The following is a 15,292-nucleotide window of genomic DNA, read 5'->3' as shown; positions in this document are numbered from 1 at the left end:
TATTTTTTGAGAAAGAGAGCACGAGCAGGGGAGGGGCAGAGAGAGAGGGAGACACAGAGTCCGAAGCGGGCTCCAGCTCTGAGCCGTCAGCACAGAGCCAGATGCAGGACTCGAACTTACAAACACAAGATTGTGACCTGAGCGGAAGTTGGACGCTTAACTGACTGAGCCACCCAGGCAACAATCCATTCCACTCTTGGACATTTGGGTTGCTTCCAGGGTGAGGCTATTATGGAGAGCGCTGTTTTCCATGTTTGCATGTCTTTTGGAGAACATGGCGAGACCTGTCTCTGTCGGGATATACTTACAGGTGGAACTTCTGGTGTTAGAATATGCTTATTTTCAGCTTCAGTGGATACTGCCAAAGTTTCTCAAAGTGTTTGTACCGATTTACACTTTCCCCCAGCAGTGTGGGACTTCCGTTGCTCCACACTGTCACCAGTGCTTGCTATGGTCTGTCTTGTACCTTAGCCATCCTAGTGAGGGTAGGACAGCATTACGGGGTGATTCGAATGCGCGTTTCTCTGAAGACAAATGAAAGTAAGCACCTATTCATATGCTTTATTGTGAAGCCCCCAAACCTTTTGTTCGTTTTCCTATAGTCTTATTAACTTGTAGGAACTCTATATATTCTGAATTATTTTTTTAGTTTATTTATTTAGAAAGAGCATGAACAGGTGGGGGCAGAGTGGGGGAGGACCCCAAGCAGGCTCCACACTGTCAGTGAAGAGCCCGTTGTGGGGCTCGAACCCACAAACCATGAGATCATGACCTGAGCTGAAACCAAGAGTTGGGTCCTTAACTGACTGAGCCACCCAGGAGCCCCTCTGAATTATTTTAGAATATATATTGCAGAGGTGCCCAGCTGGCTCAGTCGGTGGAGCATGTGCCTCTTGATCTTGGGGTCGTAAGTTCCAGCCCCATGTTGGGCGTAGAGATTACTTAATACAATTGGGGCATCTGGGCGGCTCAGTTGGTTAAGCATCTGACTTGGGCTCAGGTCATGATCTCATGGTTCATGAAAGTTTGAGCCTCACATCACACTCTGCGCTCAGTGAAATTCGTTTATTAACATGAATGCAGACAGCTCCTGCATCTGCTGTATTCACTGCCACACATTAAGAAAAAATTTTTTAAGCTTTTAAGTAACCTCTACACCCAATATGGGGCTCGAACTCACAACCCCGAGACCAAGAGTTGCGTGCTCTTCTGACTGAGCCAGCCAGGCGCCCCTTAACTGCTGATTATCTCATTGCATGCACACCCTGTAATTAACCATTCTTTTCCCAATGGACATTTAGGTTATTAATTTCCTGGAATCCTTTATTAAGTTGCCCTTATAATTTGTCGCCTCGTATACACACAAAACGGTTTCTCTAAGGTAGATCCTTAGAAATAGAATTTGAGGTCACAGGCTACACATACCCTCACCTTTTTCAACGTTTTTTTTTTTTGGGGGGGGGGGAGAGAGAGACAGAGCATGAACGGGGGAGGGGCAGAGAGAGAGAGGGAGACACAGAATCGGAAACAGGCTCCAGGCTCCAAGCCATCAGCCCAGAGCCTGACGCGGGGCTCGAACTCACGGACCGCGAGATCGTGACCTGGCTGAAGTCGGACGCTTAACCGACTGCGCCACCCAGGCGCCCCTAACCCTCACCTTTTTTAGTATCTGCCAAATTGTTATCTAAAGTGGTTTTATTAGTTTGACATCCCTCCAGCAACATACAAAATGTAGGAGATTCATTGCTTTCCTGATGTCACCTCTACGTGACATTTGCCAGTCTGGTCCAAAATGATGCCTCTGTGGTTTTGTTTTCATTTCCTTAATTACCAGTAACGTTGTTTGCTTTTCACACTTCATCACCTGTGAACTCTGTTCATATCCTGTGCCCGGTTTTCAATTGTATGTATTATTCTCAACACTAACTCTTATATGTAAGTCACAGTGTCTTTTTGTACTTTATCACCTTGCCAGTTCTCATGGTATTTTTGGTTGTTATTCACTTTCTATTTTGACAGAGGCAAATTTCCTTGTGGCTTGTGCTTTTGGCGTGTCAGAAAATGCTCTTGTGTTGCAGCATCCGGTGGCTCAGTCAGTTAAGTGTCCGACTCTTGATTTCAGCTCAGGTCATGATCTCATCTCACAATTCATGAGATCAAGCCCCGCATCGAGCTCTGCACTGACATCGTGGAGCCTGCTTGGTATCCTCTCTCTGACCCTCCCCAGCTTGTACACGTGCTCTCTCTCTTTCAAAATTAAAATAAACATTTAAAAAATTATTTTTTTTAATATTTATTTTTTGAGAGAGAGAGAATGTAAGCGGAGGAGGGGCAGAGAGAGAGGGAGACACAGAGTCCGAAGCAGGCTGCAGGCTCTGAGGTGTCAGCACAGAGCCTGATGTGGGGCTCGAACCCACAAACTGCGAGATCATGACCTGAGTCGAAGTCGGACGCTCAACCGACTGAGCCACCCAGGCGCCCCTAAAAAAAATTTTTTTAAATGCTCTTGTGTTCTACTTCCTTAAAAAAAAAAACTATGGCTGGTAAATGGATGGATGAGGATCACTCTGAACGTTGCAGACAACTGTGCTTCCACCCCATCCTGGCCCCTGCCATCCCCAGACCACCGCCCACCCTGAATGCAGGGTTTATCACATACAAGCATATGCTGAAGATCTTCACCCGACATCCGGATTCATCCGTGGTATGCATGTGGCTAGAGCTGATGCGTTGGCTCTCAGTCTTCCAACCCTATACTGCATAGCTTTGCATCTGACCCGTGTTCCTGATGTTGGCCAGAGGCCTTTCTGGGTTCTTGTTATCAGGAAGTGCTGCTTGGGAGACCCTTTGGCCATGCTTCCTGGGGGTTTACTAGTTTGAGCTTCAGAATGGAACTGTTGCTGGTTTAGCCCCAAGCCCATGATTGAACTCCCTTTGTGAGAACAGCCCGGTGCTGAGCGGGCCTTTCGTACGTGGCGGTTACGCACCGTCTAGGCTGAGGCACCTCTGCCCTTGCAGATTCCAAGTCATGGTGCTCAGGGACCCGGAGCCTGTGCAGTCTCGGGACTAGCTGTAGCTCTTGGGAGCGTCTGAGTCAGAAAAATTCCAAAGGCTACACAGCTCTCTCGGTACACAGTGGAGACCTGACCTTGGAGCTGGTCTGAAGGACCGAGTAGGGCTGGGCCTACACTCCTGGGACCACAGGATTCTCCTCAGTGTGTGGCCCCGAGAAGCCAGGAGTGCTGAGCTGCCGCAAGGTTAAGTGAGATCTGTGGGGCTCTTCTCAGACCGAAGCTCACACTCACGTAACCTGGGAGGCACCAAGGGCCAGCTCCAGGCAGCCTGGAGGGAAAAGCCAGGCCCCAACTCAGCCCTGAACCTCGGTCTCTCCTTTTGTTCAATTATCACTCGTGAGAAGTTGTACTCGAATCTGAAGACTCAGGTCTTGCATCCCTAACTCTTTAAGACTTCCCTGGCCTCACTGCCCACCATTCTGACACCGGACCACCGTTGTTGGTCTCCTACACCACAGTGGGAACCCCCGCCCAAAGCTGCGGCTGTGGCCCCAGAGCTCAAAACAGGGCCTAACAAAGGGGTGGGGGTCAATTGGACATCCACCCGCCTTCTGCCACATCGCCTCACATGGAGGGTAGGAGGGCAAGGCACGGGCATCTCCTCCACCACCTGGTCAAGAAAGATGTTACCTGGGCACCTGGGTGGCTCAGTCGGTTAGGTGTCTGACTTTAGCTCAGGTCATGATCTCCCAGTTTGCAGGTTCGAGCCCCGCATCGGGATCTGTGTTGACCACTCAGAGCCTGGAACCTGCTTTGGATTCTGTGTCTCCCTCTCTCTCTCTGCGCCCACCCCCACACATGCTCTGTCTCTCTCTCAAAAATAAACATTAAAGGGGCACCTGGGTGGCTCAGTCGGTTAAGTGACGACTTCGGCTCAGGTCATGATCTCACGGTTTGTGAGTTCGAGCCCCACATCAGGCTCTGTGCTGTCAGCTCGGAGCCTGGAGCCTGCTTCAGATTCTGGGTCTTCCTCTCTCTCTGCCCTTCCCCAATTAGCACTCTCTTTCTCTCAAAAGAAATAAAACATTAAAAAAAAAAAAAAAAAAGATGTTGCCTGAGTGGTCCACAGCCAAGAAAGAAGCGCTGTCCCTTAAGAAACTTTGGAGGGGTCTCTTCAATCCTGTGGGAGACACGGGTTCCCCAAGTGTGCCTGCTGTCTAAGGAGGGCCGTAAGGAGGGTCTGCTTAGCTGTCCTCGTACCACGTGTAGCAAAGGGAGGAGGGAAGGCCCCCAAGGGAGGTGCCCTCCATTCCAGGCCCTGGAGCCTGATACCCTGTGGCGGCTTCCCAGCCAAGCTCAACCCTACAAGGTGACCTTGCTAGACAGACCCAGGAGGCTCCTGACTGTGCAGCCAGTGGGTTTTGTGGCAAAATCTGGACAGTGTCTGGCTTAGGTCCATAAATGGAGTGATGCAGGGGCCAGCAGCCCAAAGGCTAGGTCAAGGGTAAGATGGTGCTGAGCAGATGGAAACAGGCCCAATTCAGGGCCCTCAGTGCCCAGAGAGGAAGGGCCTCCCACCCTCCCTGGCCCCCAGGAATGGCTGTCCCCTGAGCACCAACCAGCCAGCTGTTAAAAGGGGAGCTGGCACAACTGGATACATCTGGGCCTGGGCAGGAGAGGCTGCCCCACGGGACAAGGCTGGCACAAGGAGCTCCTCTGGTGATGGACAACCCCGTACAGACGGAGGTGGGACTCTGGGCATTAAGGCCCTGAGAACCGCCCACTTAAGGGTTGAAAGACTTTTCAGTCTCCACAGTTGCCACACATGACTTTATTTGTGAAGCCCCGGGCACAGCCCAGACACACAAAGAGCACAAAGGGGAAAGCACAGAGCGTCAGGGGGCAGCTCCAGCCCAGTCCCCACCCTGTCTGGGTCCTTTAAGAGCACCAGAGCTGCAGCTCACACTCAGTGGGCCCCGCCCCTGCCCCTGGGCCGGAGAACAGACTTGGGCCAGCCAAAGAGCCCCCTCCAGCGTGGCCCTCGGGCCAGTCACAGACATCTCAGCAGCCAGGAGATGGCCCCATGGGTCTGGAGCCAGCATCATCTACCCGCGACTCCTGCTCCTAGACACCCAGTGTTGCCACTGGCTTTTCTTCCTGTCCACGTGGCACGGGAACCAGGGCCTTGCCTTCTACTGACTGCCCCAGAGCCCCACGACGGTGGCAGTCGCTGCCCCTCAGGCTGCAGAGATCAATACAGCAGGGATGGACAACGGGGATGACACTGGCTTTAGGACCAGGGCTTAGTGACAGGAAGCAAAGGCAGCACTAAGTGAGCAGCCCCAGGCAGGGCATGAAGCGCAGCCCGGCCACAGCACAGAGGGAGGGGACAGTACACAGACCGCAATTCCCTAGGCGCTGGCGCAGCCCAGAAGGGTAAGGAAGGCAAGGTGGGAGGGGACCGCCACAGGGCCTGGAACTGGAGGCACGCATCAGCAGAGCGCCCTCAGGTGGTAACAAGTTTAATGGCAGAGCAGCTCTCAGCCCTTTCATGGAGGGGGGAGGGGGGGGCCCGGCCGCCCGCCCAGCTCCTCTCCAGCGGGACCAGGAACAGTCCAGCAGGGAGACATTAAAAACCCAAACCCCAACAGGAAGCACACACCTGCACACACACCACACCAACACACATACTCAGGGACTGACATGACGCACGAGACAAAGACCCTCCCTGCCTCTGGCCAGAGTCCTTCATCTGAGTCCCTTCCCAAGTCACTGGTTCAGGCCAAGGGGTGGGGAGAGGTCGGTTTCGCATCTACACCTTGTACAGCGTCTGCAGCAGGTTGTGGCGGGCAAAGGAGCAGGCCTCCAGGGCACCATTGGGCCTGTGGGGAAAGAAGGGTCAGTGCAGGGGGTGGGAGGGCAAGACACACACCACTGGGGCCCAGGGAGTTCAGGCTGCAGCAGGGGCCAGTTTCCCACCTGTGGAGAGGGAGTGGGGGCCATTTCTCAGGCTAAAAACATGCGCATCCAGTTTTCTAACTTTCAGGACGACTTTTCCAGGAGGCGGGGGCGGGCGGGAGTGGGGGGGTGAAGCTCAGAGGTGGCAGCACACCCAAGGCCGCTCAGCCCAGACTTGGCCAGAACGCAGGCCTCTGCTCTCCACCAGGCAGCCCTTCCCAGGGCATCCTCACAGACCCTACAGTGCCACCTGGGCCCTCACGAGTAATGGGCTGGCCACTGTCACCATTGAGATCATTAACATCACTACACAGGAAGAACGTGGGCGAGACATCCAGGGGGCCAGGCGAGCGTGGGGCGCAGCCAGGACCCGCAGCCCACAGACACCTTAGTCTAGCGCAGCTGTGAGACCCCACACCATGTGGCCAGGAGTTGAGGGAGGAAAGATGTGCCTGTCACTTCAAGGCCACTCGGTCACCTCAAAGAAAATCTAAGGGACAGCTTTTATAAATCCCCGTTTTAAAGTGGTATAGACTGAGGCCTGCACTGAGGGCGGGCAGGCGGCTGAAAGAGGCACCTGTGACAGACCAACAAGGGCAAGGGCTTCTTCTCAGAATAAAAGAAGGCCCAAGGGAAAAACGCCAACTAGAAGCTGACGGGGACAAAAGGAGCCGGACTTTTGTGGGGCGGGGGGGGCGGGGAGGCAGGGACTCGGGCCATTGACTGGAGATGCTCCAGCGAGCTAAGAGCTGGGGTCAAGGCGATGTCCCCTGCTGTGGGAACAGGCATGGGGAGAATGCAGCTTGCTGGGAAGTCAGGGCCATGAGACGTGCGGCCACGGTGAGGGCTCGCGCTGGACTCTGGCAGAGGGGCCACGCACTCAACTCTACACCCGTGAGGTTCAAACTCATGACCCCGAGATCAAGAATCGCACGTGCCGCTGACTGAGCCCGCCTGGCACCCCTCAGCCCAGCTTTTCACTCGGGCCAGTCCACCTGCAACAGAATGGGTGGCCTGGGCAGCCACAGTGGCGAGGGGCAGGTGTGGAGGCAGGCAGGTGGGCAGACATGCGAGAGTGTGAGGCCTGAGGAGGCAGTGCTGTGCGCAGGGAACCGCAAGATGCCGCGGTGGCGGAGAGGCCACGGTGCGAACAGTCCCAGAAGCCAGCCAGCGTTCCTCACTGTGCCCTGAGCCAGACCACCCCCGACACTTCACACACCCAGGCACGACCCGATGGCACGAGCCACACGTATGTCACCCCCACCCCCACGCCAAGGCGAGGGGGAGTTTCGGTCTCTCTCCTGCCTCACTCCCACTTCCCTCCCAAAGCACCGGATTCACGGTAAGTACGGGTGGTCAGAGCCCCCAGAGACCACCTCATTCAGCAACTTGGTGGGGCAGATGGGAAGACTGAGGCCTGAGGAGGGCCAGAGGTCGGCTGGGGCTACATAGGGCCCCAGTGAGAGCAGGGGACAAGCCTTCTGACTCATCCCTGGTGGGCACTGGAGTCTGAAAGCTCCTTGTTATCCAGCTATGGCTACTGCCCCACCAGGAGCCAGGACCCTCCTCCAGGACACGGCCAAGATTTCCAGGTCTCTGGGCATTTGGCATTCGCAGGGGAGGGGCCTGTGGCTGCAGAAGACGGGTGTGACAGGCCCCTTCAGCCTCAGCCCTATAGCTGAGAGAATGGACACAGAACTGCTCGCAGAGACATCCCGGAGTACAGGACCTTGAGCACCAGGGCGACCATGGGCAAACTCCTCCCCTCCTGTGCTGTTTCCTCATCTGGAAAATAGGGGCCTTTCCACGTTCTCTCTCTCAGGAAAAGACACTATTCCTGAGCCCCCTGTCCTCAGCTTGGCACAGGGGAGGAGAGACTGAAACATGGATGCTGAGAGCCCAGGAGGCATGAGGGTCTCTCATAGGCCTGAACGTGCAGGCCAGGGAAGCCTGCACTGACGAGGGGCCTGCAGACGCCAGAACCGGCTGCCGTGTGAGCCAATGAGGGCACACTCACTTGGTCATGAATGCCAGCAGCAGGGGTGCGAGGGCCTTGGGGAAGTAGTCCTGCTGCACCATGTGGTTCAATGCCATCAGAGGGCCGTACAAGTTGGCAATGGCCTTGACCTTGTCTTCACTCTGTAAGGGGAACACAGAGCACAAACAGGGTGAGTGAGCTACAGGGCCACCGGGGTTTGGGGTGCTGTAGGTCTCCACCACCAGCCCCCTGCCCAGAGAGCCCCATGGCCAAGGTCAAGCTGAATCCCATCACCAAGGCGAGGCTGCTTAAGCAGACCCAGAGACAGGGTGGGTGAGGTCCCCCGACAGGATTCAAGGTGTGGGACAGAGTGGGTGGGTGGGCAGGTGTACTCCCTTCCTCCCCTGAAGTTGCACCTTGAGCAGACCCATGTGGATGAGAAGCCTGGTGAGGAAAGCATTGGAGTTGAAGGAGGATGAGCTGAAGGCCTTCTTCATCAAGGCATCTGCAAGACAGAAGCAGCAATGGGGCCACAAATGAGTTTGTGGCAGCAAATGGCTGGTGACCAGCCAAGGTCACGTAGCTCTGGCACACACAGGCTGGGTCCTTTCTTCTGCACTAATCAGGTGAGCACAGGGCAGCAAACCGTGGTCCCAGGCTGAGGGGACAGCCAGGAGAAGGGCTCAACCTACCAGCTGTGACACCTTGTCCTTCTCATGCTGACTTCACACACTGCAAAAGGGCTTGGGGACCTTGCACAACCAAGGTGGGGCAGGCAGGGGGCAAGTTTAAGTGAGGCAGATCACCCTGGGGGAGATTTCAGCGGTTCTGTAGAGGTGAGGGGGAATGAGCAGAGAAGGGAGGGGAAGGAGTGGCCGAGGGTCTATGGGCACTGTGTGGGCACACACTTCCGTACTAGGCTGTTCTGGGAAACAATTCAGGTTACTTGTTCCCATCAACGCTCATGGGGATGGGACCTCAGGGAGCAGACTTAGTGACTCCATCTGGGCCTCGCCAGCCTACCCAGCCTTGCTCCCCACTGACCCTCCTGCCTCAATGCCACCCAAAGGGCACCAATCCAGGAGAAAGCATCATGTTTCTCCACTCCTCTCTACTCTTCTCCACGTGCTGGGCCCTTCCTTCCCTGTCTGCCTTCCCAAGTCTGACCACACTGCAGAGCTCAGACATGCGTGGTCAAGTGGAAGGTGACAGGTGCTATGATGGAGGTAACAGGGAAAGGGGTAGTAAGGGAGAGTCATGACAGGACCAGAGATCTTGGGAAGCCTTGTGAAAGAAATGGGGAAAGCAGGCATCCTCCAGGGTTGCAGGTGGAGGGGACTGTGTGCAGAGGCTCAGGTGAGGACAAAAGCTCAGCTCTCTCATGGCCTCTCCTCTGAGAGGACTGCTCCCATCAGGGCCTTGGGGCTGTGACTATCTGGTCTTCCTACAGCAGACACCTGGCTGAGTTCTAACTGTATGTAACTGTATGGCTTTGGAAAGGCCTCAGTTGCCCCATCTGCAAAAAAATAGGAGAGCAGCCAGCCTACTCCGTGGCAGGAACCCAACAAAATAGGTAGGAGGGGGTGGAGAGCAGTACATACTTTAGTGTTGGAACAAAGGGTTCCAGCCACCGTAAATGTCATCTGAGCCCTGATGCAGCAAGAAGGCAGGGCCATCCGTGCCCCGCCCACCCCTCGTTACCTACTGCATCTTGCACTGCTGTCCTCACTGTGGCTTCATCCTTAAACACAGACGACACCTTCAGGAAGGCAGAGACCACCTTTTCCGGGTCAGATGTGTCAGTCTGAGAACACAAGAGACAATGGCTAGTCACCAGGGGCCAGAGCCCCAGGGAAGATGTGCCTGCACTCTGCTGCTGGCTTGGCTGGAAGAGGCCTTGGTGAGACACGGGCCTCTGGTGGGCAAAGATGGGTCCTGCCTCACGCCCACACTGTCCCCTTCGAGCCAAGCATGGTCTGGTCCATGGCAGGTATGCAAAGCATACAGGGGGAGTGCATCAGTATTAAAATGGGTTATTCCCGTGACCCAGTGCTCCTCTTCTTATAATCTAACCCGAACAAAATAATCCAGGATATAGGCTAGACGTCATTCAACACAAGGAAGTTTAACTTCACCTAACTTCACTGGGGTGGAGATAGATGGAAGCAACATGAATGTCCAGAAACAGTGTCTGAGTGCTATATCCACTCACTGGGGTAGCGGGCATGGTTCCTGACACAGGAGATGGCGAATGGTATTACATGAAAAAGTGGGCCTTTAATCTCATTTGTCAGGGAAAGAAACAGAGAAAACATGAAAAGGAAGTTAGTCAAAAGGCCAAGCCAGCTCTGAGAGCGGACACATTTTATTTCTCTGTATTTATCATTTAACTTCTCTGAAACCCTGCTGTCTCAGGTGTAACCCAGCGTAACAGGGTCTACGCTCTGGGCTGCCCAGAGGCTTACATAATGAAACCATGTCTAAGTACTCAGAGCAGTGCCTAGCCGACAGGAGGCACTAAACAGTCACCTCAATATGAATCAGGGAATGAGGAAGCGAACAAATGGATGAACAAGCCAGTGAACCAACAAACGAGTGAGGCGGGAGCAAGGGCACACTAAAGCACGTGACCTCCACAGGAGCCCTGGGCAGGACAGCTGTTCTAGAACACAGGAAGGAAGCCTAGGTGTGTGCACACGAGTGTGCTGGGAAAATGCCCCACGTGTCACTAGGTGCAGCAGGCCTGCCCTTCCTGCAGCCCAAGTGTGTTCCCAGTAGCGGGGTCCACTTCTGGAGGTTGACAGATACACTGGTCACACTCATTTATGTGTATTTTTAAAATGTGGGGGAGGGGCCCTAGCTGGCTCAGTCTGAAGGAAGGGTATGCAACTCGATCTCGGGGTCGTGGGTTCGAGCCCCATGTGGGTCACAGAGACCACTTAATAAATAACACTTGGGAATGCAAGCCGGAGCAGCTACTCTGGAAAACAGTATGGAGGTTCCTCAAAAAACTAAAAATAGAGGGGCGCCTGGGTGGCGCAGTCGGTTAAGCGTCCGACTTCAACCAGGTCACGATCTCACGGTCCGTGAGTTCGAGCCCCGCGTCGGGCTCTGCGCTGATGGCTCAGAGCCTGGAGCCTGTTTCCGATTCTGTGTCTCCCTCTCTCTCTGCCCCTTGCCCGTCCATGCTCTGTCTCTCTCTGTCCCAAAAATAAATAAACGTTGAAAAAAAAAAAAATTAAAAAAAAAAAACTAAAAATAGAACCACCCTACACCCCAGCAATTGCACTACTAGGCATTTATCCAAGGGATGCAGGTGTGCTGTTTCGAAGGGACACACACACCCCAGTGTTTATAGCAGCACTATCAACAATAGCCAAAGTATGGAAAGAGCCCAAATGCCCATCGACGGATGAATGGATAAAGAAGATGTGGTATATATATACAATGGAGTATTACTGGGCAATCAAAAAGAATGAAATCTTGCCATTTGCAACTATGTGGATGGAACTGGAGGGTATTATGCTAAGTGAAATTAGTCAGAGAAAGACAAAAATCATATGACTTCACTCCTATGAGGACTTTAAGAGACAAAACAGATGAACATAAGGGAAGGGAAACAAAAATAATATAAAAACAGGGAGGGGGACAAAACAGAAGAGACTCATAAATATGGAGAACAAACTGAGGGTTACAGGAGAGGTTGTGGGAGGGGGGAGGGGCTAAATGGGTAAGAGGCACTAAGGAATCTACTCCTGAAATCATTGTTGCACTATATGTTAACTAATTTGGATGTAAATTTAGAAAAATAAAAAATAAAACAAGTTAAAAAAAAAAACAGCAAGGAAAAGTGGGCCAGTTGAGCCTGATTAGTATTGATTGGAATTTCTTGCCACCAATAAATTTGCCTATTGATGTCGAAAAATGAATAAATAACACTTAAACAAACACACCTGGCAGTCCCCACTCCCGCTGACAGTGTCCCCTCCCAATCCCATGCTCTGCTCGTCCCCATCTCCACGGCACGCTGGGCTCAGAGGTTGGAAGCGTGGCCGCCTACCTGCTGGGCTATCAGCACGGAACTCTTGGGCCCAAGGCGCAGCAGCTTCTCTGGAGAGGGGAAAGCCAGGAAAGTGGAGACGTCTGCAGGAGGCGGGGAGGATAGCACGGGAGCTGGCTCCTGAGGGACAGGCGGCACAGGTGGCTCTGTGGAGGTCCGAACCCAGACTCTTCACCCAGAACATGCAACCTTCGCTCTAGGTAGTCAAGGCTCAGAGTCTTGGATTCTTCCTCCCACTCACGTGCAGCCCCCAAAGGGTGAGGGGCCCGCAGACGCCGGCCCTTGCTGGCTCTTAGCATGGGAGCCTCTGGGATGGGGGCAAGCCACCTCCTTAGGCCAAGCGCCTCCTTGCCATGACATACGACGTCCCAGAAGTGATGTAAGAAGTGCGTGGGGGCCAAAGTGGACCCCACCAGGAACTGGAGTCTAGCCTGGATAAGCACTGCTAGCGAGGTGCCCAGAGAAAAACTAAAAACTGGAAAGTGTCTAGCCACTTGTCGAAATGCTTCCATAAACCAGGAAAAAAGTGAAATTCAACATGAGTGTGGGGGTCCTCATCCAACCTGTGGTTCGCCAGAGTTTTTAGTCAGGAGCTTATGAGGAAAAGGACACGGTAGCCCTGACTCCACCAGCCCTCCTGGCGAGGCGAAGGGACACCGAGTGTTCAAGCTGGACCAGTCTCCAGGAGGGGGGGGCTGTCCCTGCAGGTCGCCAACATGGGTAGGAAAAGAATTTCTATTTATGCCTATTTTTTACTCTCTTCTTTTAGAGATATTTATGTATGTTTCATACTAAACGGTACAGCCGCGTCATATATGCTATATTCACATCATGATGCGTAAGTGAATAAACGCATCTGTACTGGGATAAATATAAATATGGATGAATACAGCTATATTGGGATGACTTTTCCTTTTTCACTTACAGGGGTGCGCATTCAAAAATAGTTTGCACCCAATGTACTTAAGTGGATTCCACACCCACCGCCCCCGTGAAGATGTCCCAGGACTTCATATTCGAGAACCAGGGCTCTGATCCTGCCAAGCGACAAGGAACTCACTCCACTGTTTGGGTCCAGAATCTTCCTTGATGGTGTGGATGACTCCTCTCCTTGCCCTTGCTGTGGCTCTTCTTCCTCCTCCTCCTCTTCCTCCTCCTCTTCCTCTTCTTCCTCCTCCTCCTCTTCCTCCTCCTCTTCCTCCTCTTCCTCCTCCTCCTCATCATCCTCACCCTCATCGTCACTGCAGAGGGGAGTTGGCTAAAGCAGACCCTCCCTGCCCAGAGGCCCATGTTGGCTCTGAGGCCTGGCTCCACAACCCACAGACCCCAATCAGGTGGGAGGGAGCCTCAAGAGGATGGGGGCGCCGCTGCTCCCTGGGTGAGGGCATGTGGGTCACCAGGGAGCCCATCATCCAACTCTCATCACCCAGGGAAGCCCATGTTGTGAACACAGAGAAACCACATATCCACCCTCGCCCGTAGTCCCCCACTGGGGAGACAGAAAAGGAAGAGAACAGTCCGTCACAGCTGAGGCCCAGGGCTTGGCATGAATACTGCCCAGGCTGAGACGCCGTATCTCACTGCTCACAGGAAGCTGTGGCTGGCGGGGGAGGGGGGATGGGGATTTCTGGGACTGTGAGCCCCTCAAGGCCATCTGAGCCCCCAGTTCCTAGCAGCAACACAGGCATAGAACTGAGGGGACACAAGTGAGGGTCTGACAGGTGAATGAAGCCAACCTGGGGGCCAGAAGGGCAGAGGGAGCAGGTGCTGATGACGCAAACTGACTCCCACCCACACGGAGGAGGCAGCCCTGCCATCACGGCCATGGCCACAGCCCATGTGGCTCCGCAAACCCTGAACTCCCTGCTCTCTTGCATCAACCTCCTCCTTTCTGAACTCTGTCTCCAAGTCTGGTTCCACACCCCCATCGCCGCCCTGACCTCACTGCTACTCTACCCCATCTGTCAGCTCAGACCAAAGGTCATCCGTTCAGAAGCCTCCCCACCTCACCCACTCCAAAGGGTGACCACTCTCAGACCTTCACTGTCTCTGAACATACAGGAACTTAATCATTCTTGGCCGCCCGTCCAGCCAGAATGAAGTCCCACGAGTCAGAAACCTTCACTGTCTTATCCTTGCGCCCCTGATGCCTCGCACAGCATCTGACACATACAGGGGCTCAAACAATGGTTCCTAAATGAATAAAAGGAGAACCACAGCCCACAGCTCCCTACCTGAGGGAGGCTAGCACCTTGGCCATGTTGAAGCCGTCTAGCACCTCCTGGAGCTGCTCGCAGCCTTCTTCTCCCAGCGCGTTGCCTGCTCACGGAGAGGAGGAACGGAGCATCAGGATGGGCAGCAGGGCCCGCCCGGCAGGCGTGGGCCAAGGCCACCACTCCTATTACCATTGAGGTCCAGCTTCTCCAGCTCAGCCTTGTCGGCCACGGCCTCAGCAACGGCCAGAGCAGCATCTCTCTTGATTTCACAGAACGACAAGTTCAGCTCCTGAAAATAAGAGAAAGGAGTAGAGGCCAGCAGAATCACAGGCCAGGAGACCACGTTCTCCTCTGAAGCCTGTTTTCCCCAAGGGAAGGGAAGGCAGGCTCTGAGCTCCAGCTGGGCACAGTGACAGCGACAATAATAATAATGCCAGTTAGCTAGCGATGCACCAGGTACTCAAGGCGCTCTTACACTATGCTATGATGACCTCCATTGCTCCCTCCTCCCATTTCCAAAATGATGAAACTGTGGCTCACGTCACACAGGTGAAGAGAATTGCACAAAATGAGAGAGATGTGGCAGGGCTGAGCCACAAACCCAGGCCCACCTGGCCTTAAAGACCACACCCCTGCCACCCACGGCAGCAACCCCGAGTGTGGGGGAAGCCCAGACCCGAGGGGAAGACACGGGTGGCGCCGGCACCTTCAGCTTGGGCAGGCCCCCGCGCACGGCATCTGCAATGGCGACAGCACCCTTGGAGCGCACCAGGCAGTCCCCGAAGTTGATCACCTCCACCTGCCGCAAGGTCTTCAGCGTCTGCGAGGAGGAAGCAAAGGCCAGGGTGAGGTATGTAGGCCCCCCAGCAGCCCTCTGAGGGCCAACGGCACACCCCGTGTCAGCCTCCACACTGTCCTCCTCCATCCAGTCTGGCCTTCTCAGCACCTCACCAGCTTTTGTCACCTCCTGGCCTCTGGCTAACCTCCCTCCACTCTACTTCTGTTATATCCAGAACCTTCCTGAAGCATAAATCTGACCAAGTTGCATGCTAGCTTAAAACACTGC

At 54.1% G+C, this 15,292-nt stretch overlaps 1 protein-coding gene and 1 long non-coding RNA gene across 4 annotated transcripts in view; both read right to left on the bottom strand.

The window, feature by feature from the left end:
* Positions 1-1,051: 1,051 nt before the first annotated feature.
* LOC121041029 (uncharacterized) lies at positions 1,052-2,116 on the bottom strand. The gene is made up of 2 exons (XR_005795524.1): positions 1,658-2,116; positions 1,052-1,431 (listed from the first exon to the last, which is right to left on the bottom strand). It is a non-coding gene; the product is annotated as an uncharacterized LOC121041029 (long non-coding RNA).
* A 2,709-nt stretch (positions 2,117-4,825) lies between these two features.
* RANGAP1 (Ran GTPase activating protein 1) overlaps positions 4,826-15,292 on the bottom strand; it is a 32,612-nt gene continuing 22,145 nt past the window's right edge. For 2 of the 3 annotated variants that reach the window (XM_040490722.1, XM_040490721.1), the window contains exons 8-16: positions 14,933-15,046; positions 14,416-14,515; positions 14,245-14,329; positions 13,071-13,251; positions 12,011-12,130; positions 9,652-9,754; positions 8,367-8,455; positions 7,990-8,111; positions 4,826-5,896 (exon numbers count right to left, since the gene is read on the bottom strand). In XM_040490722.1, the coding sequence (XP_040346656.1) occupies positions 5,827-5,896; positions 7,990-8,111; positions 8,367-8,455; positions 9,652-9,754; positions 12,011-12,130; positions 13,071-13,251; positions 14,245-14,329; positions 14,416-14,515; positions 14,933-15,046 (984 nt within the window). In that variant the 3' untranslated portion in view covers positions 4,826-5,826. Of the gene's footprint in view, positions 5,897-7,989; positions 8,112-8,366; positions 8,456-9,651; positions 9,755-12,010; positions 12,157-13,070; positions 13,252-14,244; positions 14,330-14,415; positions 14,516-14,932; positions 15,047-15,292 lie in introns of those variants that run through there. The other variant, XM_040490723.1, reaches the window with a different exon arrangement.

Source organism: Herpailurus yagouaroundi, unplaced genomic scaffold (genome assembly GCF_014898765.1).
Source record: "Herpailurus yagouaroundi ecotype Mexico unplaced genomic scaffold, PumYag 182, whole genome shotgun sequence".
In the NCBI taxonomy this organism is placed as follows: Eukaryota; Metazoa; Chordata; class Mammalia; order Carnivora; family Felidae; genus Herpailurus; species Herpailurus yagouaroundi.
This window is presented reverse-complemented; position numbering and strand designations above follow the sequence as displayed.